At 40.5% G+C, this 18,464-nt stretch overlaps 2 protein-coding genes across 4 annotated transcripts in view; one reads left to right on the top strand and one right to left on the bottom strand.

Moving 5' to 3' along the window:
- Positions 1–899: 899 nt before the first annotated feature.
- On the bottom strand, positions 900–18,128 carry stard10 (StAR-related lipid transfer (START) domain containing 10). Of its 3 annotated transcripts, none has more exons than XM_046073437.1 (7): positions 17,987–18,128; positions 13,638–14,431; positions 6,635–6,782; positions 6,437–6,540; positions 3,324–3,441; positions 2,686–2,738; positions 900–2,117 (listed from the first exon to the last, which is right to left on the bottom strand). In XM_046073437.1, exons 2-7 carry the CDS (start codon positions 13,794–13,796, stop codon positions 1,911–1,913), a joined length of 789 nt encoding a protein of 262 aa, XP_045929393.1. In that variant the 5' UTR covers positions 13,797–14,431; positions 17,987–18,128; the 3' UTR covers positions 900–1,910. The 3 variants fall into 3 exon arrangements, with proteins under 3 accessions (XP_045929393.1, XP_045929392.1, XP_045929394.1); XM_046073436.1 differs by lacking the exon at positions 17,987–18,128 and adding an exon at positions 17,561–17,650; XM_046073438.1 differs by lacking the exon at positions 17,987–18,128 and adding an exon at positions 17,561–17,607 and having other exon boundaries at positions 13,638–13,798.
- clpb (caseinolytic mitochondrial matrix peptidase chaperone subunit B) overlaps positions 17,333–18,464 on the top strand; it is a 39,457-nt gene continuing 38,325 nt past the window's right edge. The window contains exon 1 of the mRNA XM_046073435.1: positions 17,333–17,388. Coding sequence (XP_045929391.1) covers positions 17,375–17,388 — 14 coding nt within the window. The 5' untranslated portion in view covers positions 17,333–17,374. The remainder of the gene's footprint in view (positions 17,389–18,464) is intronic.

Genomic DNA, 18,464 nt, shown 5'->3' with positions numbered 1-18,464 from the left:
GGATAAACACGTCACTGCAGCTGTAGGAGAGAAATAAAAATAAATAAAGGACAGAACACCAGAGCTGCATACACCTCATGCATTATTGCATCTCTCGCATACTCTTTCCTTCATCATTCATATTTCATTAGGTGGTGCATCATATGCAGAGGCAGATGTTGTAAAAAAGGGAACAGTCAGAGAGGATGACATGCAAAAAAATAAATAAATAAATAAATAAATGTACAATGCCATGCCATGATGCGCCTCTTACACTCACACAGAGATAGCTTCACGGAGCTTAAATTAAGTTCACCTTATGTGTATCCAATATGTTTAATGCAGTCTTTTGCCACACTTAAGCTATGTTACAGTGTGTGAGGGTGTTAGGCAAGACAAATGTCAGGTCAACCAATTAACCCACGACAGGGACAGAAATTGTAGCCGTTGAACACGTGGTGCATTTACAGTATATATAGTCTACACCCTACAATAAGTCACTTCCTCTGTCACATGCAAGCTCTCATCTCCCTGCGTTTCCCTTTGGTGCTGAGTCGATCTCAGAGTTGCCATGCCAACAGATTGGGGGATTCCTAATTCCGATCTAGGCCATCGCACATATGCTACATGGGGTGCATGCAATCAATGAAACACACACACATGCACCCTTTCCAGTGAGTGATAAAGTCTTTATCAATAGGTTGCATGTCATGGTGTTTCGCTGTTCTGATCAGAGCAGTGCAGTTTTAAAATCAATGTTTTTTTGTGCGTGTGCGTGTGCGTGTGTGTGTGTGAGAGAGACTGAAACAATGTGTGAAAGAGAGCAGATCAACTACCTAATCAGGTCAATGATTTTTACTCATACTCATTTTAACATCAGCACAAGCATGCACAGGAGAAAAAAGGACTCAGCTCACGGGTGAAATTTGAAAACCTTTGTAGGAATCTGTATTTAATTTTTTAAACTCTACATACATTCACACAGCTCTCAAATAGAGAAGCAGACAGTACATGTCAGTGTAAAATCTGTATGTGTGTCTGTGTGTGTCTGTGTGTGTATGTGTGTGTATGTGTGTGTATGTGTGTGTATGTGTGTGTGTGTGGGTGGGTGTATGAGAGGGTCGCAGGTTGGGTTGGAGGTTCCAGCTGCCTTCTGTACACCTGCATATTTTTATCATGTGCTTACAAAATGTGATAGAGCCACATAATGAGTGACAGAGACACAACATGGGCAGAAAGACACAAACTGAGTGTGTATACATGTATGAGTGCATAAATGTCATAAATGAATGGCATGTGTCCACATGTGTACACAGGTATGTCCTTTGCGTTATACATGAGCATTTGGGGATGCACTAGCTGGGCTGTAGACATAACCAGCAGATAAAGGAGGATAGCATCATTCTGAAATCTACTGCTCAAATTTTGAATGACAGCAGGATGTGCAGGTTTGTTTGTGAACATTTAGTCAGTAAATCTTACTGAAGGTTTGTTTTGCTGCAACAATCTGCATAGGTCCCAATTAGAATCTCTTTAACAAGCATGAAAAATCACACTTACAGGAGCTTTTCTGATTACAATTAATATTCGTTTACAGACGTATTAAAATAAGTCATTTCGTGCTCCTTGTGAGTGGGTGGGTGTGTATCTGTGAGTGCATCTATGTTGCATGTCTGTATATGCATGTGTTCATACATTATGTATGAAAATATGACATCAAGTTGGTCAAGTATGAGTTTGTCTGGATGCATGAGTGCTTACATACATGTATAGTATGTAATGCAAGTATGTGCGCACACACACACACACACACACACACACACATATTTACATAGAGAATCACATATACATACGTATAATTATGGATGTGTATCAGGGATGCATTTAACCCTAAATTACTGTTTGTGTGCATGTGCATGTGCATGTGTGTGTTAGTCGCTGTCTTCTCTCTCCTGGGTCTCAGCCACGGAGCTCTCATCAATATTCTCTAGGCTCTCAGCATGCTGGATGCTGAGCTCAGAGAGTGGGATGCTGGGTAACGTAGTCTGTTCGGGGTAGAGCCAGGGCTTGAAGCCAGGATTGTGTCTCTGCTTCCAGTCCGGATACTTCAAACAGGCTTTGTTGATCTTCTTCATTGCCTAAAAAGAACAAAACAGAAATGCAAGAAAGAGAACATACTTGTTTATTTTTTATAGATGTATTGATCATCAAAAACTTCAGCAAACAGAAAGGAAAAGATGTACTTGAATGCATTGCCAATAAAATTCACTTGGTCTAATGCTCAGATAAGGCAGACTGAATTTTAAAAAATAATTATAAAACCCAGACAGAAACGTATTCTTGTATTTAATGTGTTGAAGTCATCGGCACAATTATATTCAGGGGGATTGGTGCGTCTCACTGAGCTGCTCACTGAGCTGCTATTTTCTGACCATCATCAAGGGATTCCTCCATCCCGGGATGATCTCTAGAGAATCTTTGCCCTATTTCAACCAATATGCACACACCCTCAGACAAAAAGTAAACAGTGTGTTTATGGAATGTGTAGGAGAGATTACACGTTATATACACATATACGGTCTACATTTTCCTCAATTCAACATGCACTGTGATGTGCTTAACCTCAGTGCACAGCGCCTGTGGATTAACACGTCAATATACACACTACACACTCACAGAATCAGAGTTAATCTGCAAATGACTTACGCGAGGTGCAAGGAATTGGGAAGACCTGTTGACAACCCACTTTGGTAATGAACCTGCAAAGAGAGACAAGAGTGAGCACAGAAGAAAATGGAGAAATGTGAGAGGATGACAGAGAATGAAAGTGAGAGAGAATGTGTGTAGAAGAGGAGGATGAGGAAGAGATATATATATATAAAAAAAAGGTATTTCAAGTTTGCTTTAGCACATGTTATGATCAAAGTTAAGCTTTGTAACTCACTACAAGCAGATGACACACACACACACACACACACACACACACACACACACACACACCCCCCAAATCAGTGATTAAAAGGGATTTACACATTGAGCACTTGCATGCAAAGACTGACAGTAAAGGAGAGAATTAGAGGGAGAACATGAGGGAAAGATTAATGAACAGAAAAAAAGAGAAGGGAAGAGAGAAGAGGAAGAGGGATGGCGCAAGAGAGAGGTGGCAGAGGGAAATAGGCTCTGTCCTTCATATGGTTACTATGGCGACTCATTTTGACATAAAGGCAGGGCAATGAATCATTCATTACAACTTTGAGCATGCGTTGTGCACCTGTGTGTGTGTGTGTGTGTGTGTGTGTGTGTGTGTGTGTGTGTGTGTGTGTGCGCATGCGTCTAGTAGTTACCTCGTGGATCTACCTGGGCCATGTAAGTGAGGATACATTGGTTGGGTCCCTGGCACTGGACCATGTAGCCAGTCTGAACGGACACAGCTCGCACAATGTCCTTTTTAGGAGGGTATTTCTGTAGAGACAACACACACGCACGCATGCACGCGCACACACACACACACAGATTCTTATTAGAACTAACATCATCATTATTATTCAGTGCATGTGCCACCAGCCTTCAACCAAAATCTATTTTTGGTTGCTCCAGTTTTAATTAATATAAAATACATTGTATACACTTTAACCAAAGTAATTACCCACCAGTGATTGCTACAAATACACACATGCACCCACTCAGAAATAAACGCTAAAAACATTTGGTCTTGAGCTCCTTGTGACCACCCATCAAATGGTCGACATAAGTTGTGCAGTATAAGCACCGGAGTGTTTTTCTGTGTTGTATCTGTCTGCAGCCAGCCAATCTCATTTTCTGCTCCACAGTCATCTTTCTGATGCAAATTCAGTCCACACACTACCCTGTGAATAACGCAGCAGTAAAGGCCAGCTCAAGCTCACTATTCCACTGCTAGCTCCTTTGACTATATATCTAAGGATTATTATTCATGATGATAAAGTACAGCGCTGGTTAGCCTGCGCTAACTGGGACAGACACACTGCAGAGAACTTAAGAAGCACACGGAGCAGTAGTCAGCTAAAGAACCTTTTATCAAAGGAGAACTTCAGATAAGTGCTTTATTGTGTGTCTCATATTTTACTAACAAGTTACATTTTTTTTGCAGTACAATAAAAGCTTTCATGCGCAGGTTTCTGGGACATTAGGGACAACATTATAATGTTCTTGGCTCAACTGTAGAAGAGACTACAGGAAATCTTAAGCATTAGTCACCAATGAGGTATGTCTCTACAGTTCTGACACATCCACCATACCATGAAACTCCTTATCTTATGACATGTGTGGGACCCACAGCAACGTTGGCCATGTTAATGGACTCAGTTAGGCAAATTATTGGACACTAGACAGTGGGCATTCTGGTGTGTTATTTGTATTGTTTTGATTTTGCTGAGTCGTAATCTGATATGTTCTTGTACAAAAACAACTATATTTTAATAAATTCCTTTAGGGTTACTAAGGAGTAAGGCTCACACAAGTACTTTGGGCAGCTTATGGGCAGGCGCATTTTCTTAACTTTGTGTTTTTTGGCCATTGGTCAGACCAAATGAGCTATTTTACGTTCACCATTTTAGTTTAGCATGTCAACATGCTAACATTAGCAAGTAAGCACTAAACACAAAGTACAGCGGGGGCTGACGGGAATGTCATTCGTTTTGCAGGTATTAGTCATGGTTCATAGTCATGAACCAAAGTACTGGATAAATAAAAATTTTGACCCGATGTTGACGCTAAATAAAAAAATCTGTGGATCACCAAAGTAATTAGGATTCATCCTCTGGGCGCCCTGGATATCTGAACCAAATTTCATGGCATCGCATCCTGTGGTTGTTGAGATGTTTCACTAAAACACAAAAAACATCAGCCTCATGGTGGAGCTAGAGGAAAAGTCAAGGTATCATCAAAGTCAGGAATTTTCGTCCTCTGGGGACCATGGATGTCTGTACAAAATTTTATTCATCCAATCCACCAAAGTTGTGGACCAACTGACAGGCTGACACTGCTACCATGCTGCCATTGTGGCTATAAAAGTACTCCATAGATCAAATAACATAGTAATTAGAGTATAAATATATCCATCTTTCTTGCAAGTACAAATTAACCAACGCCAAGTTTTGCAGTAGAGCAAACCACAGTTACTGAAGGGCGGTGTCAGCTGGATCTCAAAGACTACTGGCTAAAAAACATTCCAAATGTATGAAAGAAGTTGTTCTTAATCATGTTAAAGGTTGCAGATGAAATGTAGTGTTGAACACAGTATAAGTGGACTGACTCCTGGTGGTGGACGCTTGAACTCAGCACTCTACTAAGGATCTTCCTAAGCTGTACTCCACAAGAAAAGCTCTCAAATTCTACTGATTATTAAGAGCGACCTTGGCTAACACAGTCTGAGTCTCACACACACACATACACACAGTCTATTATGTTCGTAATCACTTATTGATGCAGGAATGCGGAAGGGGAGGCGGAAGTTAACAGCTAATAACAGTCACATGAGCGGTCTTATCCTTTTGTAAACATTATATGAGTGAGTGAAACTGAGAATTAGAAACCGAGAGGGAAAAAGACATGGAGAAAAAGAGAGTGGGGAGGGCAGACAAATGCAAGAAAGACAGAGAAGAAACACGAATATAGAGGAGAAGTAATTTTTAGCAAAAATGCCAAACATTGTCTGGTTCCAGCTTCTCAGTCGTGAGTCTTTGTGTGATAGTAAAGTGAATATGCTTTGGTTTTAGACTGTTAGTCAGTGTTTCACTATTTTTTTCATATTTTATAAACCAGACCATCCATTAATACAGAGAATAGTTTAAAGCAATAGAGAGAGGTGATGAGTACAAGCTTTTACAAGTGATAGTGATAGTGATAGCGATTCGTGTCCTCTTCTTCTAGTTGGACAGGAAATGGAGCCAAAGTCACTCACATGGTCTCAAAGTTTGTTTTACTGGCCTTGGGCATTCAGATGACTCAGGTTCTTAAAATGCACAACCAGAAGCCAAACTGAAAACGCAATGTATTTAACTGATTCAAATTACCTATCCTACACTTGAACTGAATCAGTCAATTATTCTCCCAGGTAAAAGCATCAAGGGGAGGAGGTATAGGAGTGCTCTGTCTGTGGAAAGGTGCCAAACAGTTTTGTTCATGGATGCAATGGTACAGTATAAGATGAGCAGACTTTGACATGACTGACTGACTGACTCACACAAGCATTTTTATTTCTACAAATATTTAAGGATTTCTTTTCATACAGCACAACGCTCTTAAGCTTGCTGAACTAAATCCACATTCATGTCGGCTCACCCAGTGTGCATTTCTAAACAGGCCATTTGTTTCACAATGCACCTTTGAACACATACGCACCAAGTTATAAGAGGGGTGAATGAGCAGGGCCCCAGCTGTGCATGTGTAAGCCTCATGTGGGGTTGTGTGTACTCACGGCATGTTTGACAGAGTAGTTCATGATGATGTAATCTTTCCCTATGGGCAGCCAGGAGCGAAGTGTGACGACATCGCGGTTCCGAAGAGGTTTCGGACACTTCCCTGTTACAAACAAATCAGAACAAAACATTGCAGATCAATCAAACAAACGCTTTTTGAAAAGCAGCACATGTTAACATGGAAGTGTGTGACATACATGAGTAGTAACCAACATCCGCATTGACCGTAAGTTTCCCGATATCGAAGGTCTCACTGACGTTTGTGTCCCATTTCCTTCTGTATTCAATGTCATGGAGAACGTCGTACATGGTCTCAGCTGACACGTCCTTACACACCATCCGGCACTGAGAAAGAGAGACAGACAGAAGAAGGGACAAGATCGTTCACATTTAGGCAATGAATCATAGACTAAACCAGATTTACTGAGCTTATATTTCCCATATGTAACTCATGGTACTGCCTTTAACATGCAAAACATTTCAGAGCTCTATCCAATACAAGCTATGAAGGAGGAAAATGCATTAGGTTTTAATGAAGCTAAAGTATTGTGCCATTGTTAAGGAGTGCTACAGAGTTTGTCACTGTTCATGCCTACAAAGGGTGGGTGTGAAATGAAAAACAAACCCTGGTGAACACATCAAAGAAGAGCACAAAACTCAACATCTATACTTAATTATATACAAGTAAATTAAGAGGACTGTGTAAATGTAAGTATTGAGGGATCCTGCATAAACTCATTTTGAAGGTAGCACACACAGACAGATGTGCCAACGGATGTGTATATGATTAGACATCAGATGATAAAGAGAGTGTTGTGTCAGAGAGCAGAGAAACAGACAGACAGTGTGCGAAAGACAGAGGGAATTAGGAGAGAACCAAGACGCAGACCACTGACCACAGATGAGTCATTACTAGACCTGAGCTCTCAAATGGAAAAACACAATCGGTACAGGACAGACGCCCATACACAGTGTGTCAAATGGCCTGTAAGAGTGAAGCAGTAGCTGCTAGATATTTGTATAGTCTAGAGATCCGTTCCATGCTGCAAACCAGATTTAATAAAACACTACCGAAAAAGTAATGTATGCCAAATTATAGTGATTGTTTATACAGCTGTATGATTTGGAACCAGTTCGGTACAGGTGCGTCACAGCTTATTCATGAAATCATGGGGATTCCTGCCTGTGTCAGGCTTGGAGTATATGGCCCTGTACATACACCCTGTGTTAAAGAAAGGTCTAAAGCCCTAGAGTAAAGCTGTTACTACAGTTACAAATGCCAGTGGGAATTAGTCTTAATAATAACAACAACAACAAGGAGAAAGAGAAGGGTCATGTAAAGACAAAAAACAGAGATATGGACAGAGCAATGAAGACGCGAAGAAACGCTAAAAACAAGTGAGAGTCCAAGCGGGACTGAGAACACAGAGCAAGAGAAGAAGAGTAAATGAGAAAGAAATGGGCCGAGAGTGTTTCGTCTGTCCCAGATGATTTTAACTCCCATTACAAATCAGTCCAGAGGGTTTTAAAGCTCAGTCTGTGCTATCATCTTTCCCTCATCTTTACATGTGGCTGTACAGCTGTTTAAATGGGGAGGTAGCTAGTGATATACAGTAGGCCTGGTATGCGCTCACAACCTTTGGTGTGACAGCACAAAATATGCATTTACCTTTAGATATGTATATATTTTACTAATAATGACTAATAATTCTGTCTAAGTAAAATAAATGATTAAGGACCTACAGCCAAGCTGGCAGCTCTGTGAGGCTGTATTTAGGTAGAGCAGTGCTAACATCAGTATGTTAACATTCTGCGGTTTAGCAGGTATAATGTTTACCATCTTGGCAGCATGCTAACATTTACTAATTAATAGTAGACTGACATTGCCGTCCTTAGAGTCAATAGAACATATCTATTAACACACACACACACACACACACACACACAAGTTTCACTGATTCACCATACATTTTAAGAATGTCGCTATCAAATTCCCATGTTGTACAAAACGATCAAGAAGATCATTTTCTTTATTTCTTTGGAGTCGGAAGTAAACGTCTCTGGTTCCACTAAAGAGGAAATTACAGATGTGAAATAATGGCAGACAAAAGGGAAGTTGCCCTTGACTTTAACCTTCTTTGGATAACTATGACCTGGATGACTGAGAATCTTCAAAGATGTTTTCTAAAATGGTGACTTTTTGTGAGATCTCCATCCTCACTTTTACCTTCCCACGTATCTTCCCTTTTGTCTGCCATTATTTCCCATCTGTAATTTCCTCCTTAGTGGAATATCATTATACCTCTCAATGTCTCATTTTGGCTTCCAAACCACTTGTTCACAAAATTTTGTTGCTAACTTGTTGCTGAGCCACTGCTGTTTAAATCAATTTTATGTATACAGCTCGTAGCCTCAATCTCAAAGGGCTTCACAACCGACCACACTGTGAAACAAAGGGAATTGTAATGACATCCCTCAAACACAGAACCCTCACTGAGAACAAGGCAATGTAGAAAGGGTGCCGAGAGTGGGTAAATACACACTGAACCCTGACAACAAAATAATATAGAACAGAATAAGAACACGTGAATGTCCGAATGTGGCGCAGGAGATCAGTGTCTATCATTATCTTAATCAGGGACGTCGTAACAACTCATTCAAGCTTCTGTTTTAGAGTCGACTGACACATGATTTTGAGATTGGATAACGATACTGAGAAATGTGAAAATGTTCTACTGTCCTGTCCATTTTATGCATCTTTATACATCTGACAGCTGAAGCTAAATGTGATCAACTTACATGCATTTATATATATTCAATTATCTAACAGTATACTCTCAGTGGCCATTTTATTAGGTATACTTGTACAATCTAATGCAACTATTTCTGCCATTAAGTCTACTTTTATATTATGATGACTATAATGTTCGGTTTCTGTTGACACTGTCAGAGAGGGGTTAATTCAATGATATGTTTTATCAATGAGGTCATAGTTAGTGGTGGTGTGATCTGAATTAGGGGTCTAGTAGGTGTTTCCAATTCTGCCCCCTCATGTATTGAAATGCAAACGACAAAACATACCTCTCAATACAACATTGTCCAGTACAGATTACATTACATTGTTGAATAACTCCATTTAAAGAAGTCAAGTTTCCAGCACTGCGAGTAAGAAACCAGAACACGAGGAGGCCAGGAGAGAAATCAGTCTGTCTCATTGGATGTTTAAATGTGATTAGTGATCGTAGAGTCTTCTGATACTGCTCTGCCTAAACTAATGCAATGCCAATCTATTAAAGACTATAGTTAAAGCCTTTACAAACATTCTGTTATTACGCAGACATTATTTATGAGGTTCAGAACTGAACACGATTCCTGCTGACGGAGTAATGACGGAGACACTTTCTAGAAGGGAACCATAAGCAAATAATGACAGTACACCAGTATCAGTAAGGTCCCGTATTTGATATCTGTGTGTGTGTGTGTGTGTGTGTGTGTGTGTGTGTGTGTGTGTGTGTGTGTGTGTGTGTGCATACATTGGTAGAGGACTTGTAGGTCAGACAAGACCAGGGAGAATAATGGATGTTTTGTATTCACAGGCAAACTGAAACAGGAGGAGGAGGAGGAGGAGGAGGAAGGAAAACCAAATGAAAGGCAAAAGAAAAGAACTGTAGGGAGCAAAAGACATCCAGTACAGAATGAAGATGTACGGCAAGCTACGTTCACGTATGTGTAATTCTATTACACTCTAATTGGGTGAAGTCAACAGATGAAGCAATGAGACGGAGATAGAGAGAGGCGGGTGAAAGAGAGTTCAGAAAGATAAAACGGAGATGGAGGAGACAAAAAGGCGGACAAGTAGGTACACAAACAGTAGGCATGTGTGGCTTTGTTGAGTCTGTTCTCTATGCCTGGTCCGAGTCCACACTGTGCCCACTGCCCACTCAAAATGCCCAATGACCTCTGACCCCTGCACATCCAACCCACTCCACCCACTTCTCTCTCTCTCTCCCTTATTCCCCGTCTCACCCACTCCTGTTCTCTCCCTGCCACTCTCTTCCTTCCCAACCTCTGTCCCTCCAACCTGTCAACTCCAATCATTTGCTACTCTGGGTGCTCATACATGACTGCAGAAGACAATTTGGGGGCGGGGAGGGATAAACAGAGGGGTGCGTGTGTGATTCAGAGACGGCTTTCCCTGCCTGGTTATCAGCAGGGGAGAAGACAAACCCAGGAGTCTTCACTTTGTATACATATATATCTGTGTGTGTGTGTGTGTGTGTGTGTGTGTGTGTGTGTGTGTGTGTGTGTGTGTGTGTGTGTGTGTGTGTGTGTGTGTGTGTGTGTGTGTGTGTGTGTGTGTGTGTGTGTGTGTGTGTGTGTGTGTGTGCGCGCGAGCAGGCATCTGACAGTTTGTCAAGCTATTAAAATAAACAAAACCACCTACACACTAACACACTTTGTGCATTGTGTGTGGAGTCCTGACAAATGATATCAAGATGATTGTGGTGATGGTCAATGTGAGTGATTACAGCTACGATTACAACATGATACAAAAGTCATTATTGACGAATGTAACAGTGGCAATGATTACGACAATGATAAGGCTGCTGATAATTAGACTACTAATGATAATGATGATTGCCAGTCTGTTCTCTCTCACATCCGATTTAGATGTATCATTTTTTCTTTACTGTCACTGATGCCATAGTAAAGAGGGAGAGAGGAAGAGAGCGTTAAGTCTCAACGCTCGCATTAATCACTCGACATACATCAGCAAAGATGCATGCTTTTATTTGGTCTATAAATGTAAGGGCTGTATCAGTGGCATCGCTGAATGATGAACCAGGCAAAATCAAGCTCCTGTCATATTTACATAAAGATAAAGTGCCAGTTAAAGATATAAACCCCACCCAAACGTGTGTGTGTCTGTGTCTATGTGCACTTTCTGCTCTGTTTGCAGAGCTGTTGTGAGGAAACACACCTGTCCTGTATGCAAAAGCATGAATAAGCAGAACCTTATCCTCTACGTGCGCACGCACACACACACACACACACACACACACGGCTGCTGATGACAAGATACACCTCTCCTTCAGCACATACACTGAAGAAATCAAATAAGCAAATGAGGCCAATTTACACAATCCTGCCTCACAAGTACAAAGACAGATAAAGGGAAAAATCCCTCTGCTGTTGTGGCCCCCTGCCCACCCCTACGCACACAGACACACACCCATGCACACACACACACTCACCACTTTATTTAACAAAGTAAACACCTGGTGGCTCACTGACGCTTCTCAAACCCGGATACACGAGCAGGAACGCACATTTATGCAGAAGAGAAAGTGTGTAATTTTTTTTTATCTCTGAGGAAAGCGTATCCCAGAGTAAGCGAGAGTAATCGGATTTTTATGGCGGGTCAGAGTGGTAACTACTGTAAAGGTTGGAGACGTGGACACAAGCTTCCCAAAACTGTCAGCTGAGTCAGCCAAACCGGTCTTAAAGTTAAAGTGACAACACTGCAAGAGGTTTTGAGCCAGTTAAGCCCGTCAGTCAGGCTGCCAGCAAACACCTGAGGCTAAGTGGAGAATGTAGTGTGTACTGGCAAAGTGACCTGCAAATCTAACGGTGATATAATAATATCTTTTGGGCATGTTTTATTATTTCCACTTTCTTGATTCATTTTCAGATACATTTTATATCTTAACAGACAACTTCATCAGCATTTCCTTTTCTTTAAATAACTGACTATCCTAATGGTGTTCTTGACTATAAAGGAAACTTTGACTTTGTATCTTCACATGTATTTAAATCCAAACTACTAATCATCTATTCATATTCAAGACATAACAGATGTTTTTGCCACAAACGTGCTGCTAAGGCAAAGCCTGAATTTGTTCCCCCCCCTCTGGGTCTCTGTCCCCAGAACACTAACAAAGCATTATTAATGACTGAGGTCAAATATAATGTGTTAGCTGGTACGCAGCAGTTTTTCCACAGCTTAAAGGGACATTGCTGTCCTGATGACGCCTCCACACCGACTCCCAAGACAAACATTCACAGTTGAGACAAACTGCCACGACTGCTATTTGACTAGATAACAAAGTTTACACAAAAAGTACTTTCATGTGCAGGTCCCATTATTACCTTACCTAAACAATGATGAGGAACTTCTAAATGTTTTCCCCACCTACTGCACCCTGTGACCTAGGGCTGGGTAATCATTATTAAATATAATATATGACAAATGACCAACACAAGTTAGGCCTATCAGAGACCGAAATGATGTCTTTAACATGCATATTTTGTCATTTAACTCAAAGATAATGAATTTAGAATAATATGAATCAGAGAAAAAGCAGCACATCCCCAAATTTCAGAAAGTGTCACCACATAATGAGAAAATTAAACTGAACTCATCAATTGATTTTCTGTCTTTCCAGCCCTTGTCAGTCTTAATGTCTATTGTTTCTGTGCGTGCTTTTGTTCACTTCCCTGTGTGTTCAATGAACGACAAACTGTGTACAAAAACAACTTCAACAAAAAGAAACTGACATGTTACACTCAACACTATACCTAATATGCTCTTGACAGAGACATGAAAATAGTTTCTCTGGCAAAAGATAATGGATGTCTCCTGAGATTTAAACCAGACTCCTAAGGCTGACTCCTCCTCTCACTTCTCTTTAATGTGGTGGGGAATTTTCATGGTGTGCATTAGGCATGAATTCACAACCCCACCACAATACACATTTATAAATAGAGTGAATCTAACACAGGATGTGTTCATTAAACAGTGATGTAAAAAAGCTGCAGGCTTTACGTTTGCACTGTATCCCCTCATACTGGGACTATTTTCAAATCCCATTTAATTATGTGCTTACAAAAGGGGACAACATACAGTGTCTACAAGCTATTGGTGGGTTAGGGAAGCCTCTGCAACTAGCATGCAGCAAAAATCAATGGGTTAAGCAAGTCAGCAGTTTGAACCATATGGAGGGGGGGGGGGACACCCCTGCCAACTGGATTAAACAGCAGTGTTTTCCTCGCATTCCCTTATTGTTACAATGACTACTGCTTTCTATTATTCCTGTGCAGGTCTGTTATGTCTCTAGTCCTCCAATCTATACTTTGTTGTATTTTAACATATTACTTGCACTATGCTCGGTTTCATACATACAGGTAAAACAGTCTCACCTTAATTTTGTGGACAGAGTTCCCCTCCTGCAGAGCCTGGGTCCACACCGTGATGCCCCCCTTGCTGTAGCTCATACTCCAGCCCTCCTCGCACAGACACTCTGACTTGAAGCTGGCGAAAGCCTGGTCGTCCGGGATGGTCACAGTCTGTGCAGACATGGCTTGTTGCCGGGAGGGAAATGGGAGGTGAGAGAAGGGAAGGGGGGGTTGTCTAAGAGACTCCTAGTGGGCCCGGAGACACGGTGAGCTGGATAAATGTAGGGAAGCCGAAGGCTAGCCGCTCTTGTCCTGCTCTTCTGTGGGAATAACTTGTCTAATTCAATTTCCTCCTTGCAAAAAGCTTTTGTAGGCTGCACCGCGTCTTGTGATGATCAGTGCGTGTGTGTGCGCATTCAGGGAGGTGCAAAAGCCGCAATCCACCCCGCACAAACTAACCAAACAGATGTGTACCTATAAGCCACAGCCGCACACAGGTGAGAGCACGCACAAAAGGCAAAGAGGAAGTGTCTAAACAATGTAAATGGACGAATCAAATATGACTTTTAGTTGATCACGGTGGCTGTATAAGTTTTAGCCCGGTTCAGCAGTCCTCAGAAACAGCCGCTCTTCAGGCAAACCATATGTTTCTGTGTTTCCGCTTGTCACACTCCGTTTTCCCCCTTTCTTCGTGTCTCTCTTTATCCGTAGTTTCCTTAGTGTGTCCTTCTCTTTCTCTCTCTCTCAATTGTGGTCTTCCTCGAGCTTATAAGAATTTGCAGCAGCTCTCCATCGCTGCGTCGCTGCTTTGGCAGGTGCTGTAGAGGAGATGCGGTGAGCAATGAGAGGAGAGGAAATCAGACTGAGTAGCAAGCGACGCAGCGATGGCTACAATGGAAACGCCTCCCAGTGCTGCCTTTAGGTGCTCCTCGGAAAGCTGTGAGCGCTGCCTCATACTCTACATGTTCATTGAACTTCTTTTGCTTGGAAGTAAGGCAATTGAACCTTTATATAATGCATTTTTTTTGCTGGTTACCAATTTATTTCACAACTCTTTCTTTCTGACATAGTAACATTATAGCTGATTAAAAACTTACAACAAATTGTACTATAATGCCTGCCTTTTTATTGAAGTGGCCTAATTGATTTGAGCCTATTTAATTAAAAGACTTGAAAGCTGAAGTATATTGACAACCATTACAACAACACAAATATATGCAACTTGCATCTTAAACTTGGTTCACAAGTGTTTTTTGTAAAGCATTTCGCTCACTTCACTTAAAGGTACTCAATTACGTTTTTAACTACTAGTAGTGCTATGGAGCAATGTCTTAAAAGCAGATCCCCAAGGTAGGCGAGACCGGGGGCAATTGTAACATATTTTACATTTTCCTGAATAACTCACAAACTACTTGAGATACACTAGTCATTTTTTGATACAAGAAACATATATATGTGCACTAATTAATGATACCATTGATATATTTTCACTTATAAAAACAATACTAAAATATTTAATTAAATACAAGAAGTCAGACGTGTGTGGGGGCAATTGTAACACTGAAAAATAAGTCATATTAACCCACTGCATCTCAAGTAAAAGCCTAGGCTACCTCAAAGTAATTACTTTACAGCTAATAATGTTACATAAGAGTTTTTAAATGGTTCAAATTATTTTAGATGTCAGGCATCCTCTGCTCTCTCTGTTCTAACTTCATAAAATTTCTTTTTACATGTGAACTGGTCATTCTCTTTGGTTTTGCTGGGTCTTATACCATCAACTACTTTAAGTCCACTAAACAGACAAACTGACAATGAAAGGAACTTTACTTTTGCAGACTTAGGCCTATATAATAAGCACACTTTCTTTTAAACACATATAAAACACACTATTTTATACAAAGAATGTTGGCCTATGTTAATTGGTTATTTGTTTATACTAGAACAAATCCATTTCTTTTAATACACCCTTTTTTAATATGGTTTTACATTTATACTTAGTGAAATATGTTTATTTTCAAAACAGACAGACAAGCTGCTTACATTGGGCCATGTGGCTTGGGGGTAATTGTAACACAGTGTTACAATTACCCCCGAAGTTGCAGCCATGATAAAATCTTGTATGCCTGCTAGCCACAACTATATAAGCATAGTTTGTTAGTGTTATTTGTTAATCACTAACCTAGAGATAAAATGTATGCAAGTTTAGATTTGCAGTCATCTAAACTTTAGACACCAGAAGAAAGAAATACTGCACATCCAAAAAGTTACTTTCATACCTCAAAATATATTAGTATATATATATATATATATATATATATATATATATATATATATATATATATATATATATATTATTTTGTTTAAAACTTCTGCTAAGGTGAAATGATCCTGCTCCTTTTCCACAGGCAGAGAGAGAATCCTATTGAGCAGATTAAGTTTTATCACTCTAGCTTGTTTCTGATTGGAGAAATTGAGTGTGTTACAATTGCCCCCTGTTATAATTGCCCCCGGTCTCCCCTACTTCTAAGACAACAACAACAACATAAAAAAACAACACTTCAGCCAATTAACCTTAATCAGAATCTGATGGTGACTTTAATATAATACTATTGTAGGCAAACCAAGAAGGCTACAGCTATTTATTGTCATGTCATAATAGGCCAAATGTAAATAATATGCTATGTTCACATGACTTAATGTGAAACCACAGAATGTGAGTCAAACTTCCAGCTAACTGGCTAACTATAGCTGTAACTTGCTACACTACTGATAGTTAGTCTATATAATGCATGTAGGCCTAAGCTTTTTATTAATAAATGCTGTACCTCTTAACAATCCTGTAAAATTCATGCAAAACACCTATTCAAGGCATATCCAATGTAAATTAAATGTAGTTCTTGAACCATTTGGAGTATATGCATGGTTTTGGGCTTCTCTGAAAGATAACACTCTGGAGTGTCTAACCCAAAAGTGGTCAGAATGGTTGTAAGTGCTACTGGAAGTTAAAGTTTAAACACTAAAAATAATATATTTTTCATTTCTGCTTGAAAATGCTTACTATCAAATGCATGCAGACAACTATAGCTGGGACTTATTAGCTGGAAAATACTGTAGGACCCCAGGATAAAGCATTACCTAGTCCTAGTTTAAATTTCACACCAATACCATGCAAAATGACTATTTTACACAGGTTTTTCTAAGTGTATGTCTTAGGGTATTTTTTCTAAAACAGCACCGCCCCTTGGCGGCAGGCGGCTGCTGCTGCATCACGCCGTATTTGCCGGTAGCTCGACGCAGATGTGTTTTTTTGCTGGTAGATCATGAACTTCCTACTTAAAGCGGGATATCGTTATTTTCAGCAAATTTGATTGGCTACATAAAGTGCCAGTCATCGGCACAATTGCTTGCAAGTGGCTCGGCCTAGCCAAGAAAAAATAGGGGCTGGCCCTTCCTTACAGCGCGGGCTATTGAAGGCTGTGAAAGGGACATGTGAGCTCCTATTGGGTCGGATTTGGTGTCACTCGAAAGGTTAGAGTTCAGCGGCTAATTTGAATACAAGATATCGTAGTTGTTTACATTCAAATCGGCGTTATTACGGTTATAATGACATATGAGCCACGTCTGCCGGCAAATATGAAATGATGCGGCAGCAGTCCTTGAGGATTTATTGATGGAATAATGTGTTTTGGACTAAATGTTTTTACAAGACCATGTAACAAGACCATTTTTGTTGGAATATAATCGATCTGTGGATTACTATGAGGCTTCATAGGTGAGTCGCGTCAAATTCTGCTTGTACTGGTTGGTCTGACAGAAGCGCTGATTGTACCCGCTGTGGTGATTTTATCTTGAAATGGTTCGCATTGGTCGAATCACGGGGATTTTAGCTTTCAAATGGTGTATCATATGAGTATGAAGTTAACATAGCAGCTGTGTGCACATACCGAAAGCTGCCGCCAGGACCTGACGGCCCGTGGGTGGGCCGTTGGAAATTAAGAGGTTTTAATGCTGCGTTCCATTTACCTCGGAGGTCGGAGGTCGGAGCTGGGAATGAGCTATGATGTGTTCCCTTTAGAGCGTTACCGCACTGTTGTTGAATACATTTTGGGAGCATAGTTTACGTTAAGTACCCTATTTTGTCAGTGGGAACTAAATAATTTAGGTTGCACCAACAGTAATGTTAGGCCTAACGTAACAGTGGTGTATGAAATTCATCTAATTAACATTATATGAACAGTTTTCAAACACATTTTTTCCTGTACCTGTTATGGCTAATGTTATATCTTACCAGCCAACAGCTGAAGGTGTAGCCTAGCACAAACTTTGGCAGCATTTAAGATCTGTTTTATAAAGTTCAGCAACAAGCTTACATTTGACCTGTTGACCCAGGTCAGCTGTGAAGGGAGAAGAGGCCTTCCGCTTTCTTTCATGTCAGTCAAGAGTTGTGTGGTGTCACATTGCCAAGTAATGTGAACACCACAACGACTGTGAGACCAGCAGTCTCCACTTTAAACTCTGGTTGTAAGTGTTTTTTCTTCTGCAGCTTAAACATGCAGGCAACTCCTGTATGGTTGCTGTTTGTTTGTCGTATTCATATTCCCGACAGTATTTGAACGCAACCCGCGCTATCGCTCTATACACGCGCACCGTTGTAAACTAGTTAGTTTAGGAAGCAGCGGGGGCGCGCATTGCTCCCTTTGGCTGACGTGTAAAATATTTGTCTTCACCTGTCTTTCTCTTAGGCTTCCTTATGAACTGTTCATTGCTAAACTCACTAAAGCTGAGAGCAATATACGCCCTGCTAAAATCCTATAATGCAATAATTTATTAAGTGCCCCTATGAATCTA

This window comes from Micropterus dolomieu, linkage group LG17, assembly GCF_021292245.1.
Source record: "Micropterus dolomieu isolate WLL.071019.BEF.003 ecotype Adirondacks linkage group LG17, ASM2129224v1, whole genome shotgun sequence".
In the NCBI taxonomy this organism is placed as follows: domain Eukaryota; kingdom Metazoa; phylum Chordata; class Actinopteri; order Centrarchiformes; family Centrarchidae; genus Micropterus; species Micropterus dolomieu.
The sequence above is the reverse complement of the archived record's forward strand: the minus strand, read 5'-3'. Positions and strand labels throughout refer to the sequence as shown.

Excerpts from the sequence above, each read along its gene's own strand:
- stard10 (XM_046073437.1), bottom strand. The coding sequence starts at position 13,796 with ATGTCTGCACAGACTGTGACCATCCCGGACGACCAGGCTTTCGCCAGC. Across the intron at positions 6,783-13,637 it reads ACTCTGTCCACAAAATTAAG|TGCCGGATGGTGTGTAAGGA; the intron begins GTGAGACTGTTT and ends TCTCTTTCTCAG. Across the intron at positions 6,541-6,634 it reads GGATGTTGGTTACTACTCAT|GGAAGTGTCCGAAACCTCTT; the intron begins GTATGTCACACA and ends TGTTTGTAACAG.